The sequence below is a fragment of the Electrophorus electricus genome, chromosome 18, assembly GCF_013358815.1.
Source record: "Electrophorus electricus isolate fEleEle1 chromosome 18, fEleEle1.pri, whole genome shotgun sequence".
Classification (NCBI taxonomy): Eukaryota; Metazoa; Chordata; class Actinopteri; order Gymnotiformes; family Gymnotidae; genus Electrophorus; species Electrophorus electricus.
Genome location: NC_049552.1, coordinates 10,103,439 through 10,114,436, shown reverse-complemented (window position 1 = coordinate 10,114,436; position 10,998 = coordinate 10,103,439). Strand labels below are relative to the sequence as shown.

The following is a 10,998-nucleotide window of genomic DNA, read 5'->3' as shown; positions in this document are numbered from 1 at the left end:
AAGACCAGGTCAATATAGATCTCCATAAGTGGCCACTGCTCAGTTCCCATAATATTACTTGCTGTCTTAACTGATCGAAGGAGTTTACTTCAGTCTTGGACACATGTTTCCAAACTCACCTGTCAGACCAAAATTAAAACACTCTGTAATAATTCTGAACAATTATAGTTTTAAGCACTGCATTGGTAGTTAGTTAACATGCTACCTATCTGATCATCAATTACCGAAACAAGATAATAACAAGGTATATCATATATACTGCCATATTGAACAATTGCAGCTAGTATATTAACTCAGATATGATGTATGCACTATCCTTTTCATCTTCACTGTTCAACTTCATTGTCACTGAGCTGAAACAAACAGAAGCAGAGAGGAAGGCGTGGCCTTGAGGCTGCATGTTCCTGTGGTGCCAAACTGCTGCCGAAGTTCGTAGTTTATGATGGTAACTGGTCTCACTAGCCAGCTTCAGACCATACCACACCAGGAGTATAGAGAAGAGTGTGTGCAGCGACATTCTATATATTAACTTTGACTTGACTACATTCATTTGTCTGAACAGCCATGCAAACCATGCATTTGAATGTGGCAAGGAGAGGGCAGCAAGTGAAGCTTTGCATAGTTCTTCAAATGAATTTGATTCAGAAGGCATCATATAGTTTTTCACTTGACTCCAAAACTCGACAATATTTTCAGAAGAGTTCCACCTTAACAGATGGATGTTTCTCCATTGGGAAACAGTTTTGTCAGTGGTTTGGGGCTGGTATCTCAGCTATTTTAATAATTTCAGTGGTGCTTTTATTGTGCTTTAGCATTTTCTTAAATGCTTCGCAAGGCTTTAGCTTCTAGGCCGCCTGGGAGCACTGCTGTCAGATAAAGGTGAGGTGCAGCACAGGATGCAATTGCAAGTGGATTATTTAAAAGGAAGAAAAAAGTAAACAACATGATAAAATGGATAAATAAACTGGATAAAATGAACATGACTGGGCTTAACAGGAGTTACCTTAAACACAAAGAAATCATACAAGGTTTAAATACACAGATAAATGGAGATGAAATGAATACAGTAACAGGTTGGGATTCGCAAAAGATGAGACAAAGATGAAGACAGAACCAAACAAATCAAAACCACATGGTGAGTAACATGGTGAATAACATGGAAACTAAATGGAAAAACAGTCACATGACACTTGGTACCTTAACAGCTATACTGTTGAGTGGGAAACTGTGATACTTGCAGATCCTTGCTTAAAGCAGTTTCCAAATGACCTTTTTATCCTCTGGCACAAGAGTGAGTTGGGATACAGCATAGTGGTAGCTCAGTGGTTAAGGTAGTTGGCTTGTAATTGGAAGGTTGCCAGCTCAAGCCCCAAGTTGCCACTGTTGGGTCCCTGAGCAAGATTCTTAACCCCCAATTTTTATTCATATTTGCAAGTTGCTTTGGACAAAAGCATCAGGTAAATGCCTTAAAATGTAAATGTAAGTACTGTGCTTTTGTTAAGAGGTGTACCAAATTGTCCAAAGGTTTAACAGGATCAGTTTACTCACCCCGGAATTACTTCACTCCAACTTGTAGGTTGGATATGATTGATTTCAAGAATGTCAGTTAAACATAGCTGGTCCTGTCCATGACATGGAGTACATCTGCCATGTATCAATGCTGACTGGTATTGGTCAACTCTAACTACTTCCCACTGGCTCAATATGAGTTAATGCAGACTCAATGAAGAGGCATTGTTTGGCACAACCACTGGTGATTTGCAGGGATTTCTGGCCACAATTAACAGTGGCATACACTGCTTTGTACACCTTCCACTATTTTTGGGAAACCAAAAAAAAAATAGTTGCAGGTTTCTGTGATTAAGTACTCAACACTCATAAGGATGGTTTCTTGGGATACTGCATTGAATTGTAAAGAACTGCACACACAGCAGATGAGTACCACATTCAGCAAGACACATTCTTTAAATACACATTCTTTCTTTAAAATCTTGTGCATTCTTTTGTATATCCTATTAATCATGGGCAAATTATCTGTGCCAATACCCTGAAGATTCTCTTATTTACTGTTACACTTCTCAGGAAACTCAACTACCACCTTTGGTATTGATCCATTATCGCACCCTTGACCAAGTCATCTAGCTAGAGAAATGTGGACTACTGTTCAAGATTGAAATACTGAATCACCACACCCATGTATTTCAAGACACAGACATCAGTGGACTCATCCAAAGCAAACTAAATTTCTCATGCACAGCTGATGTTCCACTTTTGACAAAATAAGAAGGCACTATGTGGCTAATAATTTCTGAGCATTTGGTGCAGTGCATGTTTATTGCTGTCACAGAATCTTAAAAGTATCGTGGCCGTGAAGAGCGATACACAATTACACAAAGCATATTCATTAAAAAGAAAACACGTGTGCCACATTTCCGAATATAACTTCAGAAACAAAACAACTGATGTGTTTCCGGAAGACACAGTAGATTTGCGATTACCGCGGTTTTATCATTGGTTAGGCTGATACAGAATGAACAACTGACCTATTCATGCTCCGCATGTTTACGTATTTACTGCTTCTAGGTTGTACAGAATGCAGCCTTAATGAACGCTAATAAAAATCAAATTTAACACGCTAGCTAGCTAACGCTACATTCAGTTTGACTGTTTAACTGGTCTGCTACAGTTGACCAGCTGGTCAATTGTCTTATTCTTACTATCTTCTCTGGGGTGTGATGTTTTTACATACAAAAAAGACTTGAAATCAATAACTCTAAATGTAGGTATACAGACAGAAACTGAATTGTTTTAGACAGTATCTAATTGGTTGAAATGGATTGTAAAATAGTAACACTCTGAATGTAGCTAGCTATCTATTTACTGGCAGGGTCAAGTTTTATTTGTATTATTCTAAATATTGTTTCATAAGCGTTCTTTAAGGCTGCTTTCTTTACAACCGAGCAGTAGCAACAAATGCAAGAATGCGAAGAGCGAACAGGCCTTTAGTTCATTCTGTATCATATACCAATGACAACCGTAGTAATCGCAAATATAAATTTTCTTTCACTGGCTGTTCGGTTGTCCATCCCCTTTGCATATCCCCCGGAAACAACAATTCCGTCGTGACTGGATTTGCAGCATTTCTGAAGTTGTATGTGTTTCGTGAATTTGTACCACGTTTCTGAGTGTTGTCATTTTGATTAACGTTTTGTGAACGTTTCATTTGCAGCGCGATCGCTCCTCCCGACCACCGTAGAGCAAAGAAGGCATTCAAGCCATATCTAAATGGTCATATCACCTAAGCGGTGAAAAGTGCATTGCAATAGATATTATCTTCGTGTTTTAGTTATCCACTTTTTTAACCAAATGCGGTAATATAGAGTACATTGCAGGATCGTACGGTGCTCACCAATATCAAATTATTGGTGAGCAACTATATTTATTGGGTTTCTACTGTTGGAACTGTTTAAACATATCAAGAATGTTTAGAAAACAAAGCACCAGAGAAATACAAATATACCATTAAATCCAAATTTTGTAGACAAGCTTAATTTTTGTCTTCAGTTAGCGCTACTAGAGTTAGTAACGTTACTGAAGGCTAGGCCCTTTTCAAATGGTTAATTCTTTGTCCGGGAAGTTCTACATTCTAAAGTATGTTTTCAAATAGTAGTAAAGTATCTGAATGTGTTTCAATTATTTGTCAAAAAAAAAAGTTTGTCTGGTCGAACGCATATGGTGCTTCAGACAATAACAGTCGCCTATGCTTGTATATCCCACTGAGCCGTCAATACTGCTAACCTCACTTACAAAGCACTTTTGCAGCAAGACAGACTGATTGTGTTGTGACTGACAGAAAAATGTCTTTGTCATTTACAGGGCAAATGGGTGCATTTTAGCATTTGAGTTACTTTTCAAACGATGTTAAAAGTAGCAATAATTTGTTACTGGGTGCTTTTTAAAGAATGTTACCAAGGTATTCTGAAAAGTTGCTAAATCTAGCAACAAATTTGCTAAGCTTGCGTCCACAGAAAAAGGAACATCTACGTATGTTCACGGGAAGGGGAGGTGGCGTGTGGTCACGTCATATCGCCCGCCGCTCTTTGATTGGTCAGTGCAACTCACCAGACACCGCCGCGCTCGTTTTCTGCATAGGAAGCGCGCGTGTGGTATGAGATTTGTATTGGGGAATGAAACGGCGTGTAACGTTATTTTTAAAAGCCCTCTTCACTTAGGCTGTTGCTGATGTGACCAAATGTCGAGGGATAAATCTTATACATTAAAACGTAACTGTTTTCGCACAGAAGTGATTCACCCTTGCGCACAACAAAGACAGCTGGGGACAAGGTAGCCAGTTATTCGGTTGTTGGGTTTCATTTGTGGCGAAGTGGCAACGGGCAAATCTGAGTTGTAGGAATGCGAAATAAAAATATAAACTTTATCTTGTTGTGCTGTTTTAGTAGCAAATCGTTTTAACTCGTATGTTATTTGATCGTTGCAGTGCCAAATGCCAAGACTAGAGGAACGCTGTTGGAGCTGCTCCTGTTCTACCGGTGTGAAGTCGAAAGAGCTGTCGAGCGCCAGTTGGATAGCATCTAAAACGGGTGAAATGATGTCCATCATAACCTCCGTATTAAGACAGGCTTATGTTTCCCTCTACCACGTACAGTCTGCTAATTTAATACGTCGTGGACTGGTCCTGTTCGCCGTGGGAGTATTCCTCGCATTGGTGCTTTATCTGCTACAGATACAAAGAAACGTTGTACTGTTTCCTGAAGAGGTACTGGACACTTTGTTTTCATCGGCTTGGTGGATTCCACCATGTTGTGGAACGGCTGCTGGTAAGTTTGCAACCGATTTTGTTGATTTTAGGTGAGATTTGAATGTTGTGATTCTTTTTGAAATGTGAGCCATACATTTGGCAGTCGCGCGAACCTTCCCATAATTAGCACGCTTATCACGGGTACGGGGGGAAACTTGCGTGATCCTGTTGTTATTGTTGTCTTACACTGCATTATGTAATGGTGCATTGGGTTATTGCTTGGGGGCAGCTTTGTTTGAACATATAGGGCAGTTCTACTGCTCCATGTTTATACAGTGTTGGAAACTGCAGACCGTTCGGGGTCATTCTGGGTGTGCTACTTTCCCATTGGCTCCCCTCAGAACGGGTGAGCTGCGAGGGCGGAATGTTATTGGCCGCTATGTCGAACATGCCATTTACCGAAAAAGAAAAACACGGAAGTCATGTATAGTGGAAATGAAACAATTTCGTCATACGTCTCCTCCCACCATATTCCACATCTCTTTAGCGGAAATGCAGGCAAATATACCACATTACGCGTTACCCGCTCTAAAACTTTGGGAACGCCACCAGAATCCGCGTTCCGCTTTGGCAGTTAATAACTAATCCTGACGAGACTTGGAATTGTATTTTTTTATCCTAGTTATTATATAGACCCTGGAACGAGGTCTACGTATTCATGTTTGGTTCTCAAACTCGGATCAGTAAACACTGCTTTACCTAGACTGTACACATTCATATCAGAATTACTTCAGATTAGCTCATATCGTTAACAGTCATAATTTGAATTTATTATAATTACCTACAGAGGTTATGTAGGAACAAGAAGTGGCAGTAAAAAAAAATATCATCATGCGCTGAAGTGTTGTGAATGGAGAAAACCCACAGAAACGTACTTTCAGTAGTCCAACCTTCTGAAGATAATTCACTTTTCCTCCTACATATTAAAAATGGACAAAACAGTCCTGTAAGATGATCTTTCTGAAAATAAGACTGCATCACCTGCATGATTCTTTCATATTGGATGTGTAATATACAGAATACATAAAAAGCTATATAACATGAGACATGTTTCTACACTTCTAAAATATGAACAATACCTTTTTTACGCATTATTTACCATCTAGACAGCATATTGCAAATGAAGAATCATGCAAATGGATTCTAGAAGTCTATAAAGAAACATTTAATTTGTTCTAAAAATACACTGCAGTGTACTCATAAAAATACAACAAAGATGACCACTAAAGAGAATAATCTAATTGCTGAAAGAATTAAATGCCATTAAGAGCAGTGCATCACTAGAAGAGTATGCCTATGAGTGAGCGGTGCATGCTTGTTACCAGCCAAACTGATGCTTGTGAATTGTTTCCACAGCCGTGGTTGGTTTGTTGTATCCCTGTTTGGACAGCCACCTTGGAGAGCCACACAAGTTCAAGAGGGAGTGGGCCAGTGTCATGCGCTGTATCGCTGTGTTTGTGGGCATCAACCATGCCAGTGCTGTATCCTTCCAACCACAGACTTCCAGTTTTCCACACTGTACTATAGACACTGATCACTCATAACCTGGTGACCAGATGATGTTTGTGGCTGTTTACAGGGACATATTTGTAAATATCCAGCAAATAATGTACTTCATTATGTTAAAGCATAAAAGAACCTCTTGAAGCTTAGTTCAGTGTTTTAACCCCAACCCCACTTCTCCTGAGAAGTTCTGGTGCACAGCTGGTTTTACCTTGACTTGACTCAGAAACTGGACTTTGCCAATAACATGCAGCTCTCTTTAACACTGGCTGCTTTGTCCCTGGGCCTCTGGTGGACTTTTGACCGATCCAGGAGTGGCTTTGGCTTGGGGCTGACCACCGCTCTCTTGGCCACACTCATCATGCAGCTGTTGGTCTACAATGACATCTATCAGTAAGTTCTGCACATTTTTGTGGGTGTTAAATAAGTCCTTCATTAGTTTATTCACTCATTTGTTAGAAACTGGACTCCAAGTGATTTAGGCCAGCAATGTTTTCTACAGTTGTTTGTACTTGGTTGAGTAACACCTCCTGAAAGACTGAAGAACTTTGTCTATGAGAGTTAAATTAACTTAAATTTTAAGTGTGAGTTGCCAGCAGGAGTTCATAAGATTTAACACTGTATGCTTAGCCAGTTTCATGTCTCCAGATGAGTTATTCTGAATAAGAGTTTAGTCACACATGCTTCATACTAACCTATATCATTTGTGCCCTTGCCAGCTCCTATTCATATTTAGTCAGATTCGATTTTTTTTAACATGTATATCCCTTTGTTGCACATTGTTGGGACCCTCCTCACCTGGCTGTGTGCTCTGTCTCTTCCTCAGGTATACTTCTCCGGAATTCCGCTACATTCGCTCCTGGCTGCCCTGTATATTCTTCTCAGGAGGAGTGACTGTGGGAAACATTGGGCGACAACTGGCCATGGTTAGATTTCAGTCCTTCAGAGTGATTCAGTGGCGCTAGCATGGTGGCTACCACGTTACAAAATTGCCAGCTGTAACTTAAGAGTAGCCATCTGGGTGGGGTGTCCATCATTAATACACACTTTAATGAGCTAGTAAATCTTTAATATTCATTATACAGGAATTGAATGGGGTTGAATACCATGGGCAGTAGTATCAAAAGCATAGCTTGTTATATGATAAATTAGAAGTAAAATTATTGAACAGAAATGTGTACAGAGCAGTTCCACAGGGTTTGAGGCTTACTTTCATGTACTTTCATGTTCAAAAGTATAAACAAGCTTTTTCAAAGCAGAGTTAAGAACAAACACAGCTCCACCTGATAAGTCTACAGTTTAAGGTATGATTTGTTATTTTTGTGTTTTAGTTGGTTGAGAATATTGAGGGGAAACGTTGGTAGCCTTGCCAAGAGCACATGAGTTTGTGGGGGGTGTTGTACTTGTACATCACTCCATATATTTGTCACTGAACCTATTTTCCTCCAAGAATAAGTAGCTGGCCAATACCAGTGGCGTCATAAACAGCATACAGCCAATCCTTGTGAAACTGTGTGCCCTCTTGTGTTTCCCATGGTATAATGTCCAGCAGACATCTTAATTAGGTTCGTTGTGTGAGGCACGTTACTGCTGTCCCCACAAAGCCCCATGGCCAGCTGGGCCTCCCTGATCTCCCTGCGTGCCATGCCTGACGCTCCCATGAACAGCCTAAAGCTGATTACCTTCTTTGTTTTTCATGCAAATGACCTGAAGGAGCAAGCCAATCAAGTGGTTCGCTTATCACGCTATGCATTCCACGTGTTGTTGCCGTTGTTGTTGTTGTTTTGGCAACTGGCATAGCCCTGTTAGCATTCATTGTACTGAGATTAGGGTGTGTCAGATTTCCTCTCTGGATATTTCTGGTGGCAAACAGATTTCCATCAGATATCTAGAAGCAGGAGTCATCCAGTTTTCCTGTTGACTTGTGGTTCAAACCGGTTAAAAGAAAATTCATGTGATTTGAGGTGGATTGTTGGTGCAGAAGTTGAAGCATCCTCTTGGGCACTGATGATCTGGACAGTGACTGTCCAATCAATGCCAGTCCTGTTACACAGAACAAACATGTAGCATGGAGTCTTCTGGTGTTGACTGACAAGTGAGATGTTTAAAGCATCATTCTTCTTTTTATTATATATACTTGTTTCTGTAACATTTTAGAATTCACCATTACTGGGCAGCTACAGTGACCTGGGGACAATGGTAGCGGTCATTGCATTATTTGCTAATGAAATATAAGTGTTAAGTACATTTGTATTATTATTAAGAAGCAAAACCACAAAACAAAACACTAGGGTTGTCTTTAATCACGTGTTTTCCAGTTAGACCACTCGAGTGGTGTGACACATGACAACTGACTGCCTTATATAAAGCTGCTTAGAAGACTCATGAACAAGCCCTCAGTATAAACAGAGCAGCAGACAGACCTCCTCTGATCTGGGAAGGGCTATAAAATTTTACTACTGAACACCCTTGTTTAAACAAGCCTTATTTAACCCAACCATAGTTACCATATATAGATATGGCTGACTGGCACCAAATTGAAAGCCTTTCGGGAATCATCATTCAGGCTGTTGTCACTTTTATATCTGCACCGTTATAGCACCTTACAGAGTTTGCTGTGTTGGTTTAGACCAGGAGGGCTGTGTGTTCCATTTCTTGTCATTACCCTCTTAACTGAAAATGCTTAGCCCCAGGTTACTTGTGGGTGGACAAATATTGACTCACTTCACACTGGTGTCAGGGAGTAATTTTGTTTTGTTAATGATTTGATTATCCCTGTACGCTGAACCTGTGCCGTTCTCCAATGTCATGCATTTAGATTGTATTAAAGCAAGCCAGACCTCAGCTCTTGTTCCATAAGATGATGGATAATGTTCCATAGATGATGACCATGTTCCTAACCAGTTCTTTTTGTTCCTCCTTAGGGCTCAACCGAGAAGCCTCATAGTGACTAGCAGGTCACCTGCAACCCACATGAGCCTTGTTCAGATGGTGCCAATGTGATGAGCCGGCAGACCTGATCCTTTGACCCCATACAGGAAGAACTGGAAGTCTCCATCAATTTACTGCCTGTACCTTTTACTCCTGTTGTGTTCCTGTAAAGAACACCTCTGGACTAACCCCCTGGCCTTCATTGCCAATATCCCCATCACGGTTTGTAGTTGTAGTGCTGGAGTTTGCCTTCTCATTACCCAGCAGCTGGAGTGGGACACTAGCAGGAATGGAACTGATTTTTGTTGTACAGTGATTGAGCTGTGTGTGGGTGAGTGTGAACCTGTGTGTGTTGGCCATTTAAGGTTTATATACAAGTCCAATTGACAAGACTCTAGTATAACAACGTTATAGGCCAAATATGTGCTTCATTGCTTCTGTTTTGTGCTGGAGAAAAATGTTAAATGAAAGGGAAATAAGTTCCAAAGCTGAACATGTCTGCCATCCAAAGAGGTCTGTTTTCTAGACTGAGTTGGTTGAGCAAAGGGTACAGGTTCGAAAGGTATGTAAGCAACGCACAACATCCATTAATAAAGTTCCACAGAGTATTACTGTATGATGGTCAGTAGCCAACCATAAACACAAGAAAGGAAAATGTATGACCATAGTAAAGGACAAAAAAAAAAGAATGAGAAATAATGCCTTCATCGGCATTGTACTTTTCCAACAGCATAACAAAAATAGGATGACATACGTTACGGTGTCTGGGCCAGTCATAGAGGCCTTTGTATACACTTTAATTTACTCTAAGGCTGTAGCTTAAGTTTTAGGAAATTAAGAAAAGACTTTACACATGCAGCCAATGAAAGGTTGGGAATTAAGGGGACATTTTTATTACAGCCTTGAAAATTTGCAATCTGTGATTGCCTTTGTAGTATTGAGTGCTTTTGTCACTGTTCCAGATTACTTGTGTTTTCTCATTTGTTGATATTTTTACTTTTAGTATACATTGTGTACTGCATGCCACAAATAATCCATTCTTTTCCTATTCAGACAGTTGCTCTACACAACATAGTTTGGGAGCTGGGGGGGGGGACTGAGCAAAGATTTAAGTGCAATCATTACTATGAGCCTGATATACCTTCATAATTTATTGTTTTATTTGATGTAAAGATTCTTCAAAATCTTATGCAGTAGACAGAAACCAACAAAGCAATAACTCTTGTGTTTTTGTGTCTAGTTTTTTTTTAAGATCCAGTACTAGAGGTCTAATACGCCTTTGTTTGAAGTCACAAAATGATTCTAATTGATATCAAGGACCACTTCCACTGTTTGGAGCATCCTATGTGTTGTCGTGTTTTAATTGTTGACTAGTATTAGGAAAATAGGAAAGATTTGTGTATCTGAAACAAAAGCTTGTGTGTCAAATTGAGTGGTTGGTGCAGAAGCATGAGGAAAGCATTGTAAAATATTAACGTGACCTTGTTCTAACAGCAGCCTCGGTGGACCTCCCTCAACTTCAGTTCAGGGAATATAGAAGATGTAAAACAATGAAAGCTTTATTTTTTCTGCAGGCATTGAAGTTTCTTGACTAAAGTGTATGTTTGTGTGTCCATCATTTCAATTGTATTATTTCTATTATACTGATTAAATGAAGTGGAGGAAAATTATGCATTCCTTGTGGGTAGGACCTAGATGTATTCACGCAACAGGATACAAGTGTTGCAGTTGTAGCGACACGTCTA

The 10,998-nt window shown here is 39.9% G+C and overlaps 1 protein-coding gene across 1 annotated transcript; it reads left to right on the top strand.

Moving 5' to 3' along the window:
- The first annotated feature begins 4,150 nt into the window (after window positions 1–4,150).
- insig1 (insulin induced gene 1) lies at window positions 4,151–9,940 on the top strand. The gene is made up of 6 exons (XM_027022349.2): window positions 4,151–4,344; window positions 4,499–4,838; window positions 6,176–6,300; window positions 6,549–6,715; window positions 7,149–7,248; window positions 9,247–9,940. Exons 2-6 carry the CDS (start codon window positions 4,505–4,507, stop codon window positions 9,274–9,276), a joined length of 756 nt encoding a protein of 251 aa, XP_026878150.2. The 5' UTR covers window positions 4,151–4,344; window positions 4,499–4,504; the 3' UTR covers window positions 9,277–9,940.
- Window positions 9,941–10,998: the final 1,058 nt, after the last annotated feature.